The following is a 23,358-nucleotide window of genomic DNA, read 5'->3' on the forward strand; positions in this document are numbered from 1 at the left end:
TGACAGGACCTTTAGGTTGAAAAATGAATCCTTCCATGTTCTCAAAAAAAACCCCAAACAAACCTCAAACAAAAGAAACACCCCCCCAACCCAAAAATAAAACAAAAATAAAACACAAAAAAACCCAAACAAAAAACCTCACAAAAAGAACAACACAAACCACAAAAAAAGCCACAAAAAAACCAAACAGGAAACACCCTGAAAAACCCAAAAAACAAAACAAAACCCAAAAAAACCCACAAAACCAAAACACCACCAAACAATTTTATTGAATATTCATTTGAAAGAAAGTGCTCTGCACTCCCTTGTGACATCCCCCAGAGAAGAGAACCAGAACATATTTAACCAAAAGAAAACTTTTGGGCTGCCTAATCTATCCATTCCTTTCTTGTTGCACAGCTGGATTTTGATGCAGGGGTAGGAGTTTCCCCTCCCTGCAAACACACAGTCACCATGCCTTAGAGACCTCTCCTGTGGAATCTGGAAGCACCAACCCAACAGGATGTCAGGAACTGCCCCTTCCTCACCCCAGAGTGCCTGAGGACCACACCAGGCTGCCTGGGGGAGCTGTGAGACAGGGCTGGTATGTGGCTTCAAAGGCCTTAAAATTCTCAGCAATCCACAGAACTATTTAAAATTATTTGTATTTGGAAGTATGACTTATGAAAAACCACCTCTGAGGAGTTGTGTAGATGTCAACACTGACAGAGTGTTAGCAAGGTGAGCTGGAGCTGCAGGTCTCTCCCACACGGGAGTAATCAGAACAAACTCCTTCCCCTTTCACTCCCTCCTCCTGAGTGGGGAAAAGGGAGCTCTTTCCTCCTTCCAGTCCTGATACTGACGATTGGCTCACTCCCCTTTGAGGAGGAGGGAAGCAGCAGTGAAGGCAGGCTGGGTTTCCTTCCAAGTGCACCACCCTGGGGCTGTCCTCAGCAAATTGATGGCATGGCTTGTACAAGCAGGACTGGCCCAGCTGTGTCCAGGAGCAGCAGCAGGAGGGAGCAGCTGGGATGCACATGGATGTCTGGCACATCAAACCAGCCTGCAGAGTGGCACTGTCAGCAACATGGCACTGGTGGCCACTGACTGAGGGCAGCAGTGCCAGAAAGCTCTGTGGCTGGCTCTTCCAGGTGAGGAGGGATTCCTGAATAAAAGTTTGCGTTAAAAGGAAAAAAAGCGTTAAAAAAGCAGAACAAAAAAGCAAAAAAGCTTTAGCTTTAATTTTAACAAGTCATCTGCAGGAATGGAATAAAGCCAGACCAAGGAATAAATGTAATTTAAACTTTAAAGCCATTACTACCCATCTATGGGAAGCTGAGGAATGCTGAACGCTTCTAAGCAAGAGGTACTGACCAAGAGCTGTGAGTACTGTGTGTCCTTAACAAGATTTGTAGAAGTAAGTTGTCATTCAGGCAGTAGGTTGCTAGGATTTTTAAAATTTTTTTTTTAACTCTGAGTAGCAAGGTCTGAATGAAATATCTGTTTACTACAATTCTCCAAGAGGCAGGATGCTTCTTGGCTTTTATCCAAATCATTTAGTTCACATATATATATATTAGAAAAAGCTGTCACATCAGCAGCTAAGGTTGATATCAAGAGAGACAATGAGAGGATTAAGAGGTGCCTTTAGAAGGCAAGCTACTGAATATTTCACGAGAAATGGAGAGAATGCCACTGATGCAAGGGGAAGGTCAGAAAATTTAAACATCTCAGGGACACTTAAAAATTAATAAAATAACCCTTAGGCCTTCCAGATGTTGCTATGCAGCTTTTAGGATCCTGATATTTTAATCCGATTTTCATACCAAGGCAAGTGCTTCACTAAATATGCATCAGCAACATCCAGTACTTGCCAAGAGAATTTACCAGGATGCATCTACAGCATCACAGGAATGATGTGAGGTTTGAGGGTGCCTTTGAGAGATGATACTTTGTCATTTTAATGATCATTTTTATTAACACTTGAATGCTGCTGATGTGGGTGGAGTTTCACATTTCCAGCTGCAAGAGTCTGGTCAGATTCAAATGGGAGGAGATTTCACAAAAATGGACTCATCACAGTCACCTTCTCCTATCTCATCCTCTAATGATATATTTTAACAGCTCTTCTCCCTTATGTCTCACCATCATCAAGACCGCATAGTCTGGGGGAAAAAGTGGCCAGTAGAAGAATTTTACAAGGCATTACATTTATTTCTTAGGAAAGGGACAATGCAGAGGTAAACCCAGGTGTCTTCTGTAGACTGACTTGTCAGTGGCAAGAGGCAAGGCACAGCAGGAAACTCTCTCCAGTTGCTTTATTCGATAGTCTCATGAACTTCAAGACACAGCCTGACAATGGGCAAGTTGAACACTAGCTTTTACAAAGCAGACAAGTATTGAAGTATAACATTATATGTATTGCCCTTTATTACACAAGTACATCTAAAACGAACCTTGTTTCCCTCCCCTGACTCCAGAACACCAGGAAGGCATTAAGAAGCTGGGACAATGTTTTCAATCTTTGCTGATGGAGCACACTGATGAATTAACACCTTGTCAAAACACTGTTTCTGTTTACCATGTTTTCATGGCACGTTTACTTAATGACTTTCTGGAAATAGTTATAAGAAATTTCTCTCCCACCTCCTATTTAAATACGGATCCTCTACTGTGAAAGTTAAATAATACTCGCTGCTTCCTTTTATCTTGACATGATATTTCAGTCTTTCATCCAGGCACTTTGCACTTTCAAAGTGCTTGAAATATAAAGAATAAATTTCTAGAACTTATGACTTAAAAAATATTGTTTTACTACTTGAAGATGAGTTGCTTTTTGATTAAAAAAAATGGATATAATTAAATTTGGAACTATTTTTGTTGCTTTTTTAACTTACATTAAAATTTATTTTAAAATTACTATGTCCCCTATGTATTACTATGTACTGCTACTGAGTTATTGTGCTCTCACACTATGAATTAACTTCAGCTAGTAGCTTGCACAATGTGCAGTTTCTCATGTATTCTTGGTAGTTATGTTAAAGAATTCATCTCTCATAATAACAAATTCATCTCTCATAATAACAAAATGGAAAACAATAAATTGGCACAGACAATAAAGGAATTTAGAGGTGTGTGCTGTTTGGTCATTATAGACAGGAAGCATGTTAGACAGAACTGCTTCTTTGAGGAACTGTGCTAAAAGGGCAAGTCAACATGAACTAGCAACTAACAATGGTGTCTCCTGTATGTGAGTTGAAATGACTGGTGGCCACTTCTGAGTGAAACAATTGAAAGAGATTATAGATAAACCTTGATTTCTGTGTTCCTCTTTGTTGTGTATGTGTAGGAAATTAAGATATAAGCCTCAGAGACTTCAACCTGCATCTCCATCATGCCAAAGTAAGTGATACCTTCCCAGATTTAGTGCTGATAATTACTGTAATTTTAACCAATCAGACAAATCATAATAAAATTGCAACAGTTACTTTTCCTGTGAAATGCAGAGAATTTAGTATTTTCCTGAGATGAGTAGCCACAGACACCAGTCATTGCTGAAATAGCAAAGGAAACACAATCATGAGGGTTGTGACCCAATAAAATCTTTTTTCTCGTTAGGAAACAGTGAAATACCTGAAATCCAAAACATTTGAATTATATTACTTTGTTCAGATCATTAACCTTTCCTGTACCACTTTTGTAGGGAATGGTTGATTTTGTCAAAGCTTTTATCAACCAACTGACAATTGATATTTTCCTCACTCTGATGGTCACTTCAGACCCCATAAATATGAAATACATATTATCCTTAAAAACGTAATTGTAGCTAATTATTGAACATCTCTGCAGTCAGTATGGAAGTAATGAGTAGAGATAAAATAATTAAATGTGAATATTTTTCAGAATTAGAAATAATTAGCAGTACTAAATAACTGTGCCATATTTTTGGATGTACTGAGTCAGGTAAAAGCTGCTTTTTGTGGTGATTCAAACACAGAATTTAAAGGGTTCTGTTAAGGATTTCTAAACAGCAAAATGCCGACCAAGACATTTAACCCTCTATCTCAAACTGAATTTTTGCCTGTTTTTTTATATTGCACTCTGTACATCCATTTACAACCCTTTAAATGGTGCTGAAATTGCTTGGGCTGTTCTCTACTGAGTTGTAAGGCTAATATATATTTTTTTGAATCTAGTAGAATACTCCCTTCCTTTTGTGATAGTGTGACAGAATGATCTATGAAGAGCTGGAGCTATGCAGACTTGTGTTATTATAATTAGAAAGATCTAACCATGTTTCATACCTGTACAGCTCCATTCTTAGGGAATCTATCCCTGTTTTACCAGCATAATGAGATTCAAACCCAAGTCTTATCTTCCAAGTGCACATAAGGATCAGTTCTTCTCACATTCAGCAACAGCAGGTGACAGGAGGATTGAAGCCAGATTAACAGACAGACTTCACAGAACAAGAATTTAGCTTGACTGTGTTAAATACACCTGTGGCATAAATCACACCAATAGCAGTTAATTCCTACTGTAGTTTCTGACAGTGCTAAAATGCTCCTTATATTGCTCTAGCTATAGAATTTTTCTTATTTCTCATTGGGACACTAATTTTCCCAGTTGTATGACAGGACAGTGAGGATGCAGGCTACGGTTTGATGCTCTGTCCTATACATCAAAGTCAATTCTGGCTGCATGTTATTCAGCTTTTAAGAAATAATAAAAATTGACTCTATGACAAGCTAAATCATTTGTTTGTTTATAGCTGTTAGAACTGCTGCACTACGTAAGTAAAAAGGGGGTGACAGCACAAGACACTCCCAACAGCTTTATTTGTTTAGCTGAGAAATGGTATCCACATGCTTTGCCTCCAAGGAATCATGTTAGAGGGAGCATATTCATCAGGTTCTGCCCTGCCTAGATCATCTTGACTTCATAAACACCATCCCAAATCTGTTCAGGGGAAGCAATATATATTAATTTCCAGAGGGGGGTGGTTTAAAAAGTTATGTATTTAAAGTTGTTTCAAGTTGCAGCTACCACAGTTCCTACATCACTGCTGGCAGAAAGGCAAGAAAAACACACAGAAGATTCTGGATGTTGCTTTAAACTACATCAAGAGGATCATGGGGTGTGTGTTTTGTCCATTGAATTGTTCCATTGTGGATCAGGAGTGATGGATTAGAATGGCTCCAAGAGCTGTCAGCTAATATCTACACTGCAGCAAGATCAGACGGTAGCAACCTCTCTGGAATGCTGTGACAATTTCTGGCTGCTGCCTTGAGAACTACAGGTCATGCTTCCATGAGGGCTTTTAAAGTAGAAACCTCAAGTTTAAATAGAAAAAGGCACCCAGACTGCATAATCTTCTGCAGAATAGGAAGAAAGCGTTCAGATGATAAAGCACTGACAGCCTCTTGGAGATTTTGCAGACTGCTCTACTTTCTTGGGCACTCATGCCACTGTATTTTCTTGTTACGTTGGAAGAGCTGCATTCAGATGCACTGAGAACAAGGCCAGAGTCTGAGTTATCAGTGGGGGTGACTAAGCAGGTCACTTGGTTACACCTTGGGACCTGTACTTGAGTTCACTGGTTAATCTAGGCAATCCACATACTTGTTGCTCCTCGAACTTCACTCTACATTGAAGACACCTATTATCCCATGAAAATAAGGCAATCAACAGGTACCAAATCAGTCATATTGTGAAGCATAATGAAGTTGCTGAAATTCTAGAAAACCACTGTTTGTACCATAAGAAATGTTCTGAGAAGAATGTTAGAAGTTCAGACATTAAAATCTCAACAACAAGAAATATACTTCTTAGGCATTACAGTCAGGCACAAAGGTCAAGGCTTTGGGAACTAGATGACCATTTAAAGCTGTGTTTAGCTTTCTAGTCAACTTATCTGGATGTTGGCATCCTTTCTTAAACTTTGCACCAACTGGAGGATGGAAACCACAATCAGTAGTTGTGCTTGCTGGTCACTCAACACATGCTAAGAAAAGGACAAGATCTGAGCCTGTGGGTGATACTTGTAGGGAGCTTGAAATGCCTGTGGCCATGGAAAGAACAAGACATTATTAAAGTATTATCCACACCCAGAAACCCAGAGGGAGTGCAGACCAGTGTGGGGATTCTGCCTCAGACATGGCTGTGCTGCACAAATACTGGGGCACAATCTGCTCCTGGAACTGGTCATCTGAGGAGTATGTGCCATTGCAAGGTAAGAGTTTTACACAGCGCAATTCTGGGAAAACAAGTCGAGATAAAGCATTCATGCCTTCTGCCACCATGAAGAGAGAGTTGTTTGTGCCCCTGGGAGTTGTAACTATAAGAGGAACAAAAGTGCTTAAGCACAAGAGCAGCAGGCTGGGACTGGTGGTGCTGTTCATCATTGGCATACATGGGCTTATCAAGAGTTGTAGCTGGTTGGAAGAAAAAAGTGAACTAAAGCACACCTCCAAGTCAGAAGTTGCACAGTCCTGCTGTGTTAAATACCTCACCATGTGCCAGTAGGCTTACTTCAAAGCATGACAGATATTTGAAGTAATGGCTAATAAAAGATCCATTAACTTGCTCACATTAGACCTGCCTTTGGGTCATAGCTCAATTCCACAGCACACAGATTTATACAAACTGCCTTTACACCATCACCTTGGTACCTTGTGTAAGGGGGGAATATTTTCTAAAGGTAGATCAGTCAGCAGTGATGACTCTGGACAGGAGTCCTCTCCTGCACTACTTGCCATGGCTGGAAGCAGAGTGCTGCCCCAAGCTCATGTGTGGATACATGCCTTCAGTGCCAGGCTGACTGCAGGTGTCTTTCAAGGCTTGCACTGCTCAGATGCTCTGGGGCAGAATATAGAAAACATTCACTGGAATCAGTGGCTGACCCAAAATGCTGCAAATCACAGAGTGCATTCTCAAAACTCCTGCCAAGGATCATCCTTTCTACTGAACTGCAGCAGCCACCACACCAAAAACAGGTCAGACTCCTTGCCTGCCTTTCCACCAAGCAAGAAACAGGATGTAGAATCTGTTCCAGGCTCTTCCCATGAGACAAAAGTAACAGAAGAAATGTTGGCCAAATAATGATCAGGGGCAGGGTTCAGCAGTGCACCTAATTCATCAATGATGTTAGAAATGGTTACACAACTGAGGTGTTGAGAATCAGTGAAGAAACACTAAACACTAAGCTACTGCCTCTGATTTCAAGTCCTGAGCTACGTGGTGGTTGTACAGGTGTGTGCTGGTCACAACAGCAATGGTCACTATTTTCTTCTCCCTCTCCCTAGTCCTTTTCTTTTGAGAGAGGTTTTCCCATACATTTTATGTTCCTTTAAATATTACCTAGTTCTTGTTTTGTCTCTACTTCAAAAAGATACCACAGCAACGCAACAGGTATTTTCAGATACACAAAACCTGAAGTTAAACATTGGTGTTGGCATATCTACTTAAATCAGATGTCTTAGAGATGAACAAAGAGAACTGGCAAGTGTTAGACAAGCTAAAACAAATGAGGAATTTCATATTAAATATATCAGAAGATTACGTTCTTCAATAGTTACATAGTGGTTTACAAATTCTTATAGACTGGCGTTATACTTAGCTGGTGAAATTGAACCAAAAGAATTAAGCTTCCTAGGGAGATGAGAAACTGATGCCAAGGAAGAGAAAGAATATGGAATTTCCAGCTTAAGCTGTTCAGCTTTTTGTTCCCACTCCAACTAAGATTTCCTACCTACCTTCTCCTTCCCAATAACTTTCTGTGTTACCTGCTTTCAATCAGCTTGAAGAAACAAGTAATATTAAGGGTATTCAGCTGCCCTCTCAAATATTTTGCTACTACTCCACCTGTGAAAATTACATAAAAATTAGTTCAAGGAACTGGAGACCTCATTGTATTGCCAGTCACCATCAACTTCCTCGGGATGTTTCTAAGATGAGTCCAACCTCTTTTTATCCTTTTCTTGTTAAAACAGTTTCATTTATAATCAGCTAAGGTTAGGAGTTTTACTTTTTTTCCTTAAAGAAAAATAATGGATACCATTAGGGAAAGAACACAGATCTTTCTTCTGAAATGGTGATTTATTGTCTAAGGTTATGAAATGTAAAAGGAAAAATGGTCAGATCTTTCCCTAACAGACTTCTGCTGTTTGAAGTCTGCCTCACACCTTATTGGTAAGTCTGGTGGCATTGTAGATTGCCTAAAATGACCCTTCAGCTAGTCCTACTTTCACTCACCAATATAACTCATTTAAACTTTTATAATTTGATATGAGCTTTTAATTTATTTTTTTTTTTTACTATGTCAGGTATCTGCATCAAGCTGAAATTTTTTGAACCACTTTAGCCCACATCTCGATAATTTCTGCAAATGAGATAAGGATGTGTGTGGGGAAGTTTAATTTGCACTGAATATTCTGATGACACCCCCTTTGACTAAGCTTTCCATGCTTTAAAGCAAGGAAAAGAAGTCTGACAGGAGAGGGAGGGCATCATAAGAGAATGATACAATGATTCATTCCTCCATCTGAAAATTTGAGCCATTGTGCCAAGTTGCAAATCTTCTAAAAAATTACAGCCTGCATATCTGTTAGCGATTAACAGCTAAAATTTTACATTCAATGAATAAATTCATGCTTTTCATGGGTTTTTAGTGATATCCAGATTGCCTATATAATGCCCTCAAAGAACTGCTAAGAACTCATCTGTCTTCTGAAAACTTTTGTATGTGAGCCAGTAGGGCATATGCAAACCCCAAACTACGTATACATTACAGGGCTTCAGGAAAAACATTGGCTATTGTAGGCAGAAGTGAGACTTGGCAAGAGCAGGGCTGGGGTAGGAGGTAGGGAGGGAGTGAACCTCAGAGCTGAACACCCCTTGTCAATATGGGAAACAGGAAACCGAAGGAAGGAAGAAAGGGAAGTCGCCCTGGAAACCCACTCTCCTCATAAGAGACCTATAAATTCTTCAGTCTGAAGCTGCTGGGTTTTATGGCCATAACGTCATTTTATGTGAAATTGCAAAGCACACAACAAGAGGGAAGATGTGTCTGAGGGGAAGAACGCAGAGCTGGGCAGCCGACACAAGACGGAGTGTGGGCCAGCACCAAGGCCTGAATCAGACAAGAAGCAAACATGGCAGGATAGAGGATGAAACAAAGGAAAACTGGAGGTGTGTTTAGGTGTCATGGATCTCTATGTCCTAGGGAACATGCTATCTGTAATTTAGCTGCTTGCCAGATCTTGTATCATAGACTAATCTGGCTGACCACTGCTCCACTCTACAGCTGATAAAGTCTTGTGTTCTGAACTCAGAGCCAAATCCAGGCTGTACAACATCCCCATCATGTTTTGTGACCCTACTAGAAGTTATTGTGTGCCCCTGAGAGGACTTTTCCCATAACAGACTCAAGGCTTCATCAGTAAAGGATATGGATATGTCATATTCTCCAGGTTTTATTTGGAAATCATAGAGCAAGGCTGTTTTTATGTTCTGGGAGCCTGGACTTAGGTTACTCTGGATCAGTTGGGATGATCTATGGCCTCTAACTGTTTTGCCACTTTTTCAACTCCTGCTCCTGAAAAAACTTTCTCATCTCTTCCTCTTGCTTCCTAAGATGAAATAGGAGGAGTAGGTGACTTGGGTCTTTGCTGCCAGTCCAGCATGCCTCCCTGTGATCTCCTGCTGGCTGCTCTTGTCTCTCCACCTGTGCCACATCACTAGCAGTGGTCTCTGTGAGCAGGCTGCACATTGAAGGAGACATAACTGCAATAAATATAAAATGACACACCAACATGTTCTCCCTGTCATTATATCAGGAACTGTGAGGAAAAACCTGTGGGAAGAAAGCTGCAGTAGAAAGGCAGGCCTGTTTAAGGAAAAAGTGTGGGAAAAGGCTAGAGGCAACGGCCCACAAAGTCTGTGAGGTGAAAGGATAACCTTTGCTTTCCTGGAACTTATTTCTGGGGGATCGACAGTTCTTGAGAGTTTTTTGTCACCTATTAGCAAATATTGCAGACATTACACCTTTTTTTCTAGTCCACAAAAAAAGCTGACATCTAGCATTTAATATAGTAGCTCAGAGGTGGGGAAACTGATCATCAGTTTGGATAATTAATATTTGTTGTTAATATGGCAGCAGAATGCAGAACACCAGAATATTTAATCTGCATCCTGGGGTGGATGGATTGACTTTATTTTTTTTAGAACAATACTAAAATAATACTAAAATTGTGACATGACCTACAGGAAGGTTAAGGATTACACTGTTAGACCTGCTGCTCAGTAGTATCCCCTCTTACCCACCCATGTGTAATAAAAAATTATTAGGCTTTGTAACTACATAACTAGATGCTCTTTTGCTTGCCAACAAACCTTTACTCCATGCACTCTCTAGACTGGATGGTTCTCAGTGTGGATATGAGGATGAAGCACTCCTGCCCATCAGCACAGAGTCTGGTCCCTGACCTGTAATGTCAGCAGGGTCTGATGATTCCTGACGTACAGAGCTGGGAGTACACGCACGCCTGTGCTGATGGACTGAGGATCAAAGCATGCCAACGTGGGACAGAGCTCAGCTTTTCTCTGCTCTGCTGAGTCAGTCTAGGTGAGCTTGTGAAGATAAACTGCTCTTCAGTACAACCACCTGCTGCTGCCAAGAGGTGAGTTGTACATAAACAGGCAACAGCTATCTGGACAGGTGGGAAAGGTAAGGCAGCATGACCTCATAGTGTCCCACATTGCAGAGTCCTAACACCAGCAGCAGGCAACGAGACACTCTGGCACCTCTGCCTGGTTCAGGTCAGAAACCAAATTTCTCCCCTGCTTAGTACTTTTTCAGTAAATTTTGTCATTGGTTTATTCCTTTAAACCAAGCAGTGTGCATCTGAAATAGAAGGCACTGCTCTCAGAGCAGGTGGATTCAAACACCTTTCATACTCGCACCAAACTATAAACTGCTTGTTCCTGTCACCAGGGAAATAGTCATGCAAAAGACTGATTCACTGAGGCTTACCTGTTAAATGCTCATAGAACAAGCCCACTGTGGTACTTTGCATCATAAAACTTATGAAGAAGTAAATGCATCCACACAATAATGAGCCATTATGGCTCATTAGAGGTTCAGCTTGCAAAGTCCAAAGTGTACAAACAGAGGCATTTAGGACAAATCTGAACTGAGCACTGTACCCTGCCCTCTGCCTGAACCAGCCCTTTACACATATCTGGTAAATGATTTATAAACCTAAAGATAACAAAGTATAAAACCTCTTTTTCTCCTTCTATCGCTCTCTTCACTTTACAAAGGAAACCCTTTCTGAATAATTTGCCATGTCTCTGAAAATGTTTCAAATTTTGGTGTCTGTTCTGCTGTTTACAGGTAAGTGCCTGGCATCCTGTCTCGTGTCATTCCCTTCAGGCTTGTTAAATAGTCAGCTGGTGAAAACGCCTGTGCTACCCCGAGAACAGCAGTGATGGAAGAGAATTTACTGGAAATCACTGCATCAGGGACATACAGGAGAGAGGGTGAGCACAAGATTGCATGGCAAATGCTGTGAAATACAGTTTGATTCTGCTCCTCGTTACTGCTTTTGAGCCTTTTACTGCTCTTGTATCAGGAGGAAGGATGCATTTCTGACAGAAAAACATTCTTACAGGATGATTGCCTGAACTGCTAAAATTGTAAAAAGAACTTGATGCTGTTTCTACGAAATTTTCTCTAAATATTATTCTTACCTCAGCATTTATTGTTTGTAGGAAACAATTGCACATGCATTTATAAGGACCCAAAATAATCTATTTCACAAGTGATTTCTGGAATGCCTGACTTGAATTTCTTAAGGAGACTGATTGTTTTAAGGCACTCAGGCTGTCTGAATGCTGATCCTTCTCAGCACTGTGTGACCAGAGCATCTACAATCAAGACCCAACCTGTAAAACTTGGATCAGAGGGAAAATGGATGGGGCAGGGCTACCACACACTCTTCCCAAAGCAGCACACACTGGTATAGTCAATGATCACTGATGCACATGCTGTGAGATTAATTTGTTTCTCAAAAAATTAAAACAAACCAGGCAGGCAATAAGTGACAGCTGACTTCCCAAGTGATTGCCTGCATCTTGACAAGATGGTCTATCCACATGCATGCATTAAAAGCATTTCTTAGATTTGAGTGCTCCAACACACATGCAGGAAATACATTATGTGAATAGCTAAGGCAGAAGAGACAATGATTAATAGTGGATTATTGAAAAAGGTTTTGTAACTTGGAACCACAGTCAGGTATAATCTCTATCATGGGTTGAATTCTCTTCCATGCCATATGAACCTGAGTTTTGGCTACAGTGAGGCTCTGCAGGGAAATAAGAAGATGGAAAGGGACTTTGTCTTCTGCAAGTTTGATCTCACCTATAAACCTTTCCCCCTTATTTGTCCTTCCTGATCTACAGTTGAACTGGGACAATTCCTGGGTACTTGCCTATCTTCTTGAACTTCACCTCCTTTCCACTGAAAGCCGTTTGTAACACAAACAGTGTCACCCAAGGCCAAGCTGGGAGCATAATAGCTTGCAGCTCCTCCATCTGGAAGACTTTACTTTCATCTATTTTATGTCTTTTTTCTTGTTTTCCCTCTTTTCCAGGTTTCTATTCTTCAAAATACACGAAGAACTACTTATTACTAATTTTTAATGAGCTCTTAAAAGTTTCATTGATCACAATCAGTTGTTTTTCATTAATAGTGAATTCTTTCAGCAACAATGAAGGTGGTGGTGAAGTAAAACAGAGATTATAAGATTCTCATGAGAACTTTATTTTTCTTCATGTCTTCATTTCAGCTTCTGTAAACCACTCCTCATAGTAAACTACAGTCAGTGCTGGGAATAGGCTCTCTGGACCTTTTGCTTTAGCCTCTGGAGAGTGCAGCAGCAAGGGATGGGGTAGGAGTATGGTGTCTTGGCACTGAGATAATTGCTGAAGTCTCTCAGGTGTCTGATGGGGGTGTTTTGCCACATATGGACGTACAAAGGAAATCTCAACAGGGCCCATTGAGTGGACCAATGCACTGGTATTTTTTCTAATACTTTGCTGCAGTGGAAGTAGCTCCTTCCCTAGGATTTTTGCCAAATTGACTTGCTATTTACCCATACCTGAAAATTATCCTGAGCCCTGGCATCATATTGAATATGTTCAATAGCTAATTCTGCATTGTGTATAGTTTCTCTGACTTTGCTGATGAGGCTGATGCTGTAACTCTAAGGATTGTTAATGATGTCTCTTGAACCAGAGAGCTCTTGTGTACTGTGATATAAAATTAAGAATTGTCAAAGAATAAAGTATGTTTTACTTCAAGCTTGAAAAAGAAACAGATGAGGCCAAAATTTCAAAGACTGGATGTTATGGGTAGAGTTGAAGCACTTAAAAATCAGTGACTTTAAATCTTGCTGTCAACAGGTATTAGCAAATCTGATTGATTGAATTCTATTTTAAGGCTTGTTACCATCCAAACACTCCAGAATACAAAGCCTATGTACATAAAAACATTTTTTACAATAATTTGAAAAGAGCAATGCACAGGCATTAGACTTTAATATAATCGCACTTTTCAACTGAAAAAAGGTGATATCTGGGCCAGAGGTGGCCTGCAGAATCCACAAGTCTATCCTTGCTGCAATCCAGCCATTTATGCAGTGTTCTGACACATAGCCACATCTTGATTTCCAAGGAATGCCACATAATCTAAATACTTGGTGTGAGGAGAGAAGCAGCTGTTGCCATATTTTTTTCAGCATTTGCATTGTTGTACTGTGGTATTCTGAGTCCTCAGACCTTGTCCTGTGGTCAGACTTTGTGAATTTAGTTTTAGAAATTCAGACAGCTGAAACATGGTGGGAGGTGGTCCATTCTGGCTCACTTCTAGCCTTAGGAAACACACCTGAGCTGCAGACTTGATTTACTTTTTCAAAGTTCCCAACACGTCAGCACCTGCCATCTCAGCAAGGTTGAAGTTTAGCTCTGTCCAAGTTTAGCCTCTGTCCAAGCTCTGTCCTAAAGAGCTGATAAGACTGGCAGCCTTACCTCCATAAGCTGAGATTCTGACCAGAGTCACCATAGCTGATAAGAAGAGTTATACCTAAAGGAAAGGAGACAGAGAAATTGCCAACTTTTGATGTTTAATTTCCATTGATATCAACTTAAGCAATATGTTTTCAGGTTGTCAGAAACTTGCAAGTCTTCAAAAACTAGAGAGAAACAATAGTGTGCACAGAGAGTGTTTGAAGTGCTGCTAAATAATTAACAGGTTTTTTTGTAAATATCACAACAAATCAGAGATAAACCACTTTTCCCTGTGGTAGTTGCACATCAGGGATAAATATTGGTCCTAAGCCTAGAGATTGCTCCTTACCACTTATACAATACTGCTAACCTGGATAAAAACAGGCTTTGGGGTAGAAAATGGAAGAAGCACCATATCCTATACTGAGGCAGATTTGAAGACTTTTCTTCTTACCATTAAACTCTGCCATTAGACGTGCAAATGGTGGCCTGCCTGCTCTTCCCAGACAACTAAGCACACAATGACTCTTGCTACTTAACTTTTACAAAAGAAAATATGTTTCAATTAAATAGGTCCCTTAGCAGGCAAATGTGTCAAAACTTAATCCTATAATCACCTTTTTGATTGTGTGATGAAGTGAATTATTGCATATTCAGCTGACAGAAAAAGATGTCTCCCTGGGAAGATTTTGTGGCTGCATCCAGCTGAATATGTTGCTTTCTGGAAATTGATCCTTGTAAAGAGAGATATGCTTCCATTCAAGTCTAAGATGAAAAGATTTTTAAAGCACAGTATCCAGGTTGATTTTCTATTTTGAGTGCAGTTTTCTTGCTATTCTGTGATATTTTTTATTATTACTTTGACATTCCAAGATATTTGAGATGTGTTTTTCATAATCAGACTTTTATCATCTTTTATCTATCACTTTTGGGGTTTTGTTTTATATACTCAGTGCTGGATTAAGTGTACATTTGATTTTTTTGACCAAGATGACAAGGTTGTGCCACCATCTCTCCTCAAATTTAGTCTTAGATCATAGTAATCCAAAATTAGATGCTGAGAAAGCATGGTAACAATAATGACTACTAACAATTTTCCCTCTGGACAATGACTTTAGGTGAACAGGATAGACAAAACTATTTGCTGAAGGCAATTATTACTTGACCTAAGCATCTGCTTGCTAAAACCAGCCAATTTTTTTCTATAATTTGCTTTTCATGTGGGAGCACTGAGTGAATCTTCAAGAGAGGATGAATGGAAACACTATAACTGGTAACAGCTGATACAACCCCAGCAATACTTCACCCTCCACGCACATTCCTCCTATTTTCCAACTGGGACATTCATATCTAAAAGTGCTTTTCAAATCACATATTTCTCTAAGAGAGGAAAAAAGTATTGAATAAAAAAGAAAAAAAAATCCCATGCATTATATCTGGTTGCTCTTCATGGTGAGTTAACTGTTTCAGTACAGCTTGAAATTCTTTATCTATTTTCCAGCTCAATTTTATGCACCATGAGCCATTTTATTAAAATCACACTGAAATTATGATAATAATGATAATTAGAAATTATCACACTGGAGTTCTTGCAGAGGTGTAGGTATTTATAAAAAGCAAGGAAAAAATCCACAAGAAACTGAGCTGCTTAATGATCTTTTTTTTGCAGCTTATTTCAGATCTGGAAGGCCAGAGCACATATTGGTGATAAAATGTAATGTTTAATGGCCCTTACTAACTGTATGTACATTTAAAGAAAACTGAAGCTTTTAATGAGTCAATTTCTGATCCCACTTCAGTTATCTCAGTCTAGAAATGTAATTATGAGCTTAAAAAATATTTTATATAGAAAAAAAATCCCCAAATTCACTTAAGAGAAATTAACAACTCATAGAATTTTCTATTTGAAAACAGTAAATTGCCAGAGAAATACTGAAATTTGGCACAATCTTTGTTTTCTCCTGTGCAGCTCTAAAATGCAAGTATAGCAGCTTAATAGACATATGCATGAAATATATTTTCCTTTTTCCCAGCTTTCCACCAAATTTCTGAACTTACGTTTTTCCATGGAGTTGGTAACATTTCTGAAGATGGCATTCCTTGAAAAATCCCTACCCTAAGACTTCTACCTTCAATTTATGATTATAGTAACTTGGAATATGAAGAAACTGAAGTAGGAAGGAACTACTGGGACTGTGATTGCTTGCTAAGTAACTTTTCTAAAGTACTCTTTGATGTCTATATTAAGAGAAAAGATGACAACCACCCTCACTTTTTTTTTTTGTTCATTACTGTATAACCAAGCTTTATCTCATCGTCTTTTTAAGCATTTTTGGCACTGAAAAGAAACGAAGTGAAAGGGAAAAGCAAACACTCTAGCTCACATATCTTCTACCTATATGCATTCAGCAAATGTTTTTTTTCTATTGAAAAACCAAAAAGCAACTATATTGTGGATGATCAGGAAAGCCAGCAATAATTACAATTGAACTGGATTCAGCTGAACATTTCACATGAAAGAAAACATTTGATACTCCCAGTTAGATTTTCCCCCTAGAAATTCAGGAATCAGGGAATTGGAGAGCTGTGAGGTGATAGCTTGCCCTGCTGAGCTCCTACTCTAAGACATAATAGACAAAGGTTCAAGTTCTTGGCCCTTCTGTTCCAGGTATGTGCAGGTCACCCTCAAGTGTCCATTTAAACCCACTTCACTAAATTGGAGCACAGCTGTTTACAGCCACTGGCCTCAGCTTGGCTGAAGGATGTGAGCTTCATCCTAATCAGTGGTTTATTAAAAATTGTGTGATTTGGACTGACGTGCTATTTTGCACTCTGTTAGCCCCATATTAATTTATGTCACAAGATTAATTTATGTCTCAAACACCTGAGAATAAAAAGAAATTTTTTTTTTTTTTTGTGTACCAGGGCCTTTCATATGAAGCTAAAGAGGAATTCTGACCTTTTTCTTGTGAAGAATATTTTTTTCAAGGTCTGCAAGGACTCTTAGATCTGTGGTAATCTCAGAATCTATCTGAAGCAATGGAATAACAAGATTAGAAGTGCAATATCTTCTGTTCAGAAAGTTATTTCCAGGCATGCAGTTTCTATGCTGATACTAATGAGAGTAAATGTCACATATAAGCCAGGAGGTTCAGAAACCATAGATAAATTCATAGGTAGGGTTTGTATTATTTTAAAAACTTTAGGGTCTCAGCACACCTGAGACTAGTGCAATTACAGTCTAAGTGGATTTTTGAAAGAAAAAATTGCACTAAAAATAAATTAGTGTATTAATTAGGTTGTAACTTTATTTACTTCAGATTAAACAGCTAAATAATAATTTAGAGCATTTATTTTATTAACTTCAGGCTTAAAAAAGAATTTCTTTCTGCAAACCTAAGGTAGGACCGCCTTTGATTTCTATTAAATAAACTGCAGAATCAAAACCATATTCTGTGGACATAAGGGTATTTTTGAAGTGTACATTCTAACATATTTTTCTGTTATTACAAATATTTATCAGCTTCTGTTTCAAGTGTCCTTGGAGCACCCTTTCTGACAGAAGAATCAGCAAATCAATTCATACGGCTCAAACGACACATCCTATATTCTCCGAGCTACTGGGACTCAAGCAGCAGCCAGAACACGTGGGGATACAGACGTGTGGCTGAACAGGTATCTTCTTCTTTCCTCTTGCAGCACCAGCTGAGGAAAAGAAAGCATGGGTCTGGCATTAACATGTAATTAAAAAGTAAATAAATCATTTGGGTCAAGGCAGGAAATTTTTTCTGATTTATCAGCACGGGCAGGGCTGCTCGGTAGTCACGGGCTGTATTTGTTCAGTATCAAAGCTCAGAATATTCCTTCCTCTTTTGATCTACTTCAGGTTAGTGAATCGTGGGCAGCCTTGAAAGAAACAGCACAATACTACATGGACTTGGACCCTTTTGCCTTCGATCCCTCGACAGCCGTGTTCGATGGGGTTTCTGAGCAGAGCATTTCATAGACTCGGAGCCTGTGTGTACCAAAGTAAGTAAAACTGACCCATACAACACTGCTGACAATTGCTTTATAGTGTCATAAACCCAACACAGTAAAAAAAACCCAATTATATCTTGATAAATTAGATTTGTTTCTACCATCCAAGTTTAATAGTTATTTAAATGCGGTCATTTTATCGTTGTGGGTTCTTTTTTATGTATGTTTTAGAAAAGATCATTAAGAGCTCAAAGAATAGATATCCTTTTAAAAGTCAACAGAAGCTAAACTGCTTCCTATAGAGTTGATTTAAAAAGCAGACAGAAAGCAATTCCTGAGGAGAAAAATAAAAGATAAAAAACTTCATCTACTTCAGTGACAAAACTGTATTCAGTGTGGAATAAAACCTCAGCAGCACAAAACAGAGAATGAGACATAGCAGTTGGTAAAAGCAGTATTTATAGATCAGCACGGGAGTACATGAAATGAAGAGTGGCAAACTGTCTCAGAGAAATTGTTAAGGATTGTGCTAAAATTGGACACATTTTTTGGGACAACATTTTGTCAAATTTAGGGAGCATTTACTAAACGATTCAGTTGGACAAGCACTCTTTATTTCTGTGGAACATGTTTCCTGTGAAGATACTGCAGTCCTTAAAAATGGACAGGATCATGTAGAACTAAACTCAAACAGTTTCAGTGCTTGAAACAGTTACTAAAACAGCAATCTGTCAGTCTGACTGAAACCACCCAATAGGAAAAAGGGTAAACTTCTTCTCCTAATATACTTTGAATTGAATGTGTTTTGAATTTTATTGACTTAAAAGTGCCTTTCTTTCTGAAAATGAGTTTAATTTTGAATTGCAGCTTTTGAAAAGACCTTTTATTTTTTTATAAGATAGGAATATGACTTGGAGATTCTCAGAGTGAGCTTTCCACGAGTGTTTGACCTGAAAGGTGACACCAGTTTCACTCACTGTAAGCAGAAGAAAAGTAGGAGAGAATAGCTAAAAGCTGTAATTTACCTCCCCTCCTGCTGAGGCTTCAGCTGATGCCCTTGGGCAACTGCAAGGCAGCACCAGGTTATTCACCCACAATTTCTAATATTGATATGGCTGGATAGCATTAGTCACTTCTGCCTTATGACAAATTTACCTGAAGACACTTAGTTTTCTGAAAAAAACCCACCGCCTTTCCCATCAGAAAAATTCCTCACAGAGAAAAGCCCTAACTGTCTAATTGCTGGCTGTGCATCCATGTGCCTGATGCTGTGATGGCAGCAGCTGCCAGGCAGACTCCAGGATGAGCTGTGCCTCCAGAAAGATAATCCTAATGATTGTCATATGACAGGATTAAAGCCACTTACACAAACACATTTACAGGCACTCCCACTGAAGCATGTTTGTGATTTCAAAGCAAGGCTAGTTAACTCACAGACTGAAATAAACTTCCCAATGCTAATGTGACAGGGCTTGACATCCAGAATTTTTGAGAAGCCATATAGTGGCAAAGAAGCATCAAGCTAGAAGTTACAAAAACCATTATGGCTAAAGTCAAACAAGTCTTTTCAACCTTATTGCTCCTGATTAGTGATAGTTCTGAAATTGAAAACCTATACAACTTATGCAGGAATCTGGTTCAAGGGCTGTACTTCAGAAGAAAACCTTTGCAAAAGCTAGAAAACCTAAGATTGCAGCTGTTGACAGTATCTTTAAATTAATTCTGTGCTTTTTTTTTTTTTTTCTAGAAGCAATTTATTCCATCTTTTTTAGCAACAAGATCAGATCCTACATGGAGCTACTACAGCAGTCTGGGACTCACCTCCAGCAACAAGCTATTAAATCCTACACATCTTGTATCTGGCCATGTTAGGATATGGCATGTTATGGATTTGCCATTATGTATTGATAAGACGACTTTATCTCATCCCACTTGGGTCAAAACCCAAAATTAATTCTCTGCATAAATACTGCATATTTTATATTCATAAGCAGAACTGAGACATTGGTCATGACAAATTGAATAAAAAGTTGAAGAAAACCAACTGTGAAATTCTAGCAGGTTGGGTTTAAAAATGCCTAGTTTTCTCAGGTAAAACATTCTTTTGACTAAACAATTGAAGATGCATATTTCTGCTTCTGTGACTGAAAACCACATTTTTATTTCTCAGTATTTTCCTTTAGCTACATTTTTGAGAGGCAAATAAGAAATGAAAATCAGTCACTTTGGATGAGTGAGAGAAGTAGAGCACATTTGCTTCAGGTGTACTTCTGTAGTTCAATGCATTTCCATTTATTCAAGTACTAGTAGTGTTGCAGTACACATCCATTCATGTCAGCGCTTCTCTTTCCTCATTTAATCTTCTGTACTTGGTCTTGAGTGCCAAAACCCACTGAACTCACAGCTACTACTGTGAGATGTTTTTTCTTACTCCACAGAGATTGGAAATGGTGGAAACATTCACGGCTCCTTTTCTAAAAAGAAAATGGTGGTGACAAATGTTCTTTATGCCATGTTCTTGAGCTTGGAAGTTTTCTGTTCATTAAAACAGTTCATTAATGTACTTTATTTCAAAACATCTTTGAAGAGAGGATTAGGCTTCTATGTTTCTTTTGTATGTTATTAATATAATGTTAATAATTAAAAGCTCTTTCAAACTTGGCCAAATTTTTTGCATGAATAAAGATGACCTGTTGAAGAAAACAAAATGTATGGTAACCTAATGGCAAGGTAGGTGAAGGAAGGCAATTTTTACTTGCTTTTTTTCCCCAATGAGCAGATTCTGCATGTTGTAATTTCAGGATTATTTGTAAATATGGACTGTACATTAACTGGAACATATTTGAAGATAATGTTGGATCTTCTAGAAAAAAATCCATATTCTGGCTTTTTGGCAATCTCTACCATGATCCTAGGTATGAAACTATCCTTAGGCCATTATTAACTTCCCTGCACAGGACAATGGGCCTGAAATTGCCATTATTCATTAGCTGAAGCTGAAAATTCATTAAACACTTGAAAGAGATAAATGAGGTGCAAGTTCAGTATTTGCTATGTAGGATTTCACATCTTTAGTCACACTACTTAATTATGAACAGTTCATTCAAAGATAAGGGGTGACAAGTGATATATAGAGTAAAGACCACAGTCATGGCCTGTCCCTGCTGCCTGCCTTCTCTGCACTGTTCATCCTTGGACAAGCTAGTGCTCTGACCCTAAACATTCCAGTCTTTTCCTCAATAGCAGCACAGACACGACAGTGTTACTGAAACTCTTCATTTATAGCAAAATGCAAGGCTGTAAGGATAAGCCTTATATACTGCCTTTTATTTTAAGTGACTATGCAGTAAAACCCCGAGGATGTACCTGCTCCAGCTGAGCATCTTGCTGGTCCCAGAGAAGTTGCAACTCTGCAGGCAGTGATTCCCACATCACTTGTAAGCCAGTTCCTGAAGTACTGCTCTTTCCTGCCCCTCTCTCTAATTGGTGTCATTGCTGCCAAGGCAGAGTTTGGTGATCTATCTGTGCATTAACTGCAGCTTTCATGCCTGCATGGCATTTTAAACAAAAATGGGGGGAATTTCAGGGACTGGTTTTCAGATAGGCAGCAAACATCCCTGGAGTGGGGATGACAAAGTCCATCAGTGAGGTGGAAGGCAAAGTGAAGTGCTATCAGCTACCATCTGCTATCAGCTAGTGAGGTAACTGCCCAACCCTTATGAACCATTTTAGGGTTGTCAAAGCCATAAAATTAGGATAACCACTGTCTGTTGCCACGAGGACTAGTCTTGCACTAGGCTAGCTTTGCAAGAAAAACGTCAGACAATGCCAGGGGATGCAATTTGACAGATCTGTTGTACTTAGACATGACTAATTCCTTTAAAGAAGTTGTTCTGAAAGGCAGAGACTCAATACTCAATCTGCAAATCCATAGCTTCAAGCTAATGTCAGTAATTCAGATAATTAGTGTTGCTGAATTAAAAGGGAAGAATTGTGCACGCATGAGCAGCGGTGGAGGATGAGGTGCTTATTTTGTGTTATCAAGTGCATGCCACTCATGACAATGAGCAAATGGCTTTCACAGCATTTGAATATTAAATACTTTCGTCTGCATTTATTAATAACTGGGAAAAATATTTACCCTGTGAATTTGCTCCCTCTATTTATCTTCATATATTGTTTCAGCACTTTAACACAAGCAAACCTGGACTCTTCTTTGCTGACTTTTCCAACACATCTTTATGTTACCACCTACAAGTTTTATCTCCTTGCTTTTTTCTACACAGCACATATACACGCAATACCTTAGCAATGACAAAACTAAAGAGAGCTTCAAGTACATCTGTGTTGGTCATGTCAGTGGAATTACACGTCTCAGGGCATAGGACCTTTGCTTCTGGTGCAATGGAGAGCAGTATTTATTACTAGTTTCTGAATACTGCAAACTTTTTGAACAAAAAAAACTAAGCTACACAAATACCTGAGCTCCCTGAGGCTAGAGAGAACAGAGTTCCTCTGAGAGAGGGGGAACAGGCAGAGAGGAAGAGGAGTTAGAGGAAGCTAGAGCCAGGTTTGTCTCTGTATTGATCTTAACTGGATGGATGCAGAACGTCCACCAAGCAGCCTGATTTTCTAACTCTCCTGACTTATGTGAACAGGGTAACTAAAGTCAACAGGACAGCAGAAATCAGGATACCCAGGTATCTCATGGCTGATATCTAGCTCCAGCAGCAGCTTTTTGCCAGGCAATGCTCTCCCATGGGAATGGCAAGTCAGTCGTGCTGGAAATCCTTCCTCAGAGCACTTGCCTATTCCCCCAGCTTCTTGTATCCCTAATTTTCCCAGTCTTAGAAGAATCAAACTGCCTTTGCAATCTCTCCTACTCTGTCAAGTTGAGTTGAAAACAGCCCACAAGTTACAAAATTACTGTGGCTAGACATAAGGGATAAACATGTACTTACTGAGACAGCATGGTTGCAGGAGCCTTGCTTTGTTAGGGAAACAGAGGAGGGATTCACTGTAGTCAGACATGACAGCAGAAGTAAGAAAACCTGTCATTTCAACAATAATTGAAGAAAAAGATTAATACTCCATGGCTTTCTTTAAATGAGAAAAGCAAGTCATTCTGAACACAGTGAATAGAGAAAGCTGTAGAATCCAAGTAACCTATATATAACCTGCTTTACAAATGTTGAATATGGGATAAGTACTAAAATACAGTCTTCTGTAAACTCAGCAGGTGAGTAGATAGAGGTAACGAGAAAGAACCATTTATTTTATGATCTGAAATGATTTCTTCAGCTGTGGCAACTGGTATTCAATGGAAGTTTT

General features: G+C 39.2%; 1 protein-coding gene and 1 long non-coding RNA gene across 3 annotated transcripts; one reads left to right on the top strand and one right to left on the bottom strand.

Moving 5' to 3' along the window:
- Positions 1–250: 250 nt before the first annotated feature.
- On the bottom strand, positions 251–11,125 carry LOC111943922 (uncharacterized). Its single transcript, XR_002871093.2, has 2 exons — positions 11,012–11,125; positions 251–1,144 (listed from the first exon to the last, which is right to left on the bottom strand). It is a non-coding gene; the product is annotated as an uncharacterized LOC111943922 (long non-coding RNA).
- Positions 11,126–11,266: 141 nt separating this feature from the next.
- C3H3orf85 (chromosome 3 C3orf85 homolog) lies at positions 11,267–18,078 on the top strand. 2 transcript variants are annotated; one of them, XM_086883281.1, is made up of 3 exons: positions 11,267–11,374; positions 17,573–17,724; positions 17,936–18,078. In XM_086883281.1, the coding sequence occupies exons 1-3, from the start codon at positions 11,326–11,328 to the stop codon at positions 18,053–18,055; spliced, it is 321 nt and encodes a 106-aa protein (XP_086739407.1). In that variant the 5' UTR covers positions 11,267–11,325; the 3' UTR covers positions 18,056–18,078. The 2 variants fall into 2 exon arrangements, with proteins under 2 accessions (XP_086739407.1, XP_086739406.1); XM_086883280.1 differs by lacking the exon at positions 11,267–11,374 and adding an exon at positions 11,415–11,520.
- The last annotated feature ends 5,280 nt before the right edge of the window (positions 18,079–23,358 follow it).

This window comes from Cyanistes caeruleus, chromosome 3 (assembly GCF_971803275.1).
Source record: "Cyanistes caeruleus chromosome 3, bCyaCae1.hap1.1, whole genome shotgun sequence".
Taxonomy (NCBI): domain Eukaryota; kingdom Metazoa; phylum Chordata; class Aves; order Passeriformes; family Paridae; genus Cyanistes; species Cyanistes caeruleus.

Excerpts from the sequence above, each read along its gene's own strand:
- C3H3orf85 (XM_086883280.1), top strand. The coding sequence starts at position 11,469 with ATGGAAGAGAATTTACTGGAAATCACTGCATCAGGGACATACAGGAGA. Across the intron at positions 11,521-17,572 it reads AGGGACATACAGGAGAGAGG|CTTCTGTTTCAAGTGTCCTT; the intron begins GTGAGCACAAGA and ends AATATTTATCAG. Across the intron at positions 17,725-17,935 it reads ACAGACGTGTGGCTGAACAG|GTTAGTGAATCGTGGGCAGC; the intron begins GTATCTTCTTCT and ends GATCTACTTCAG.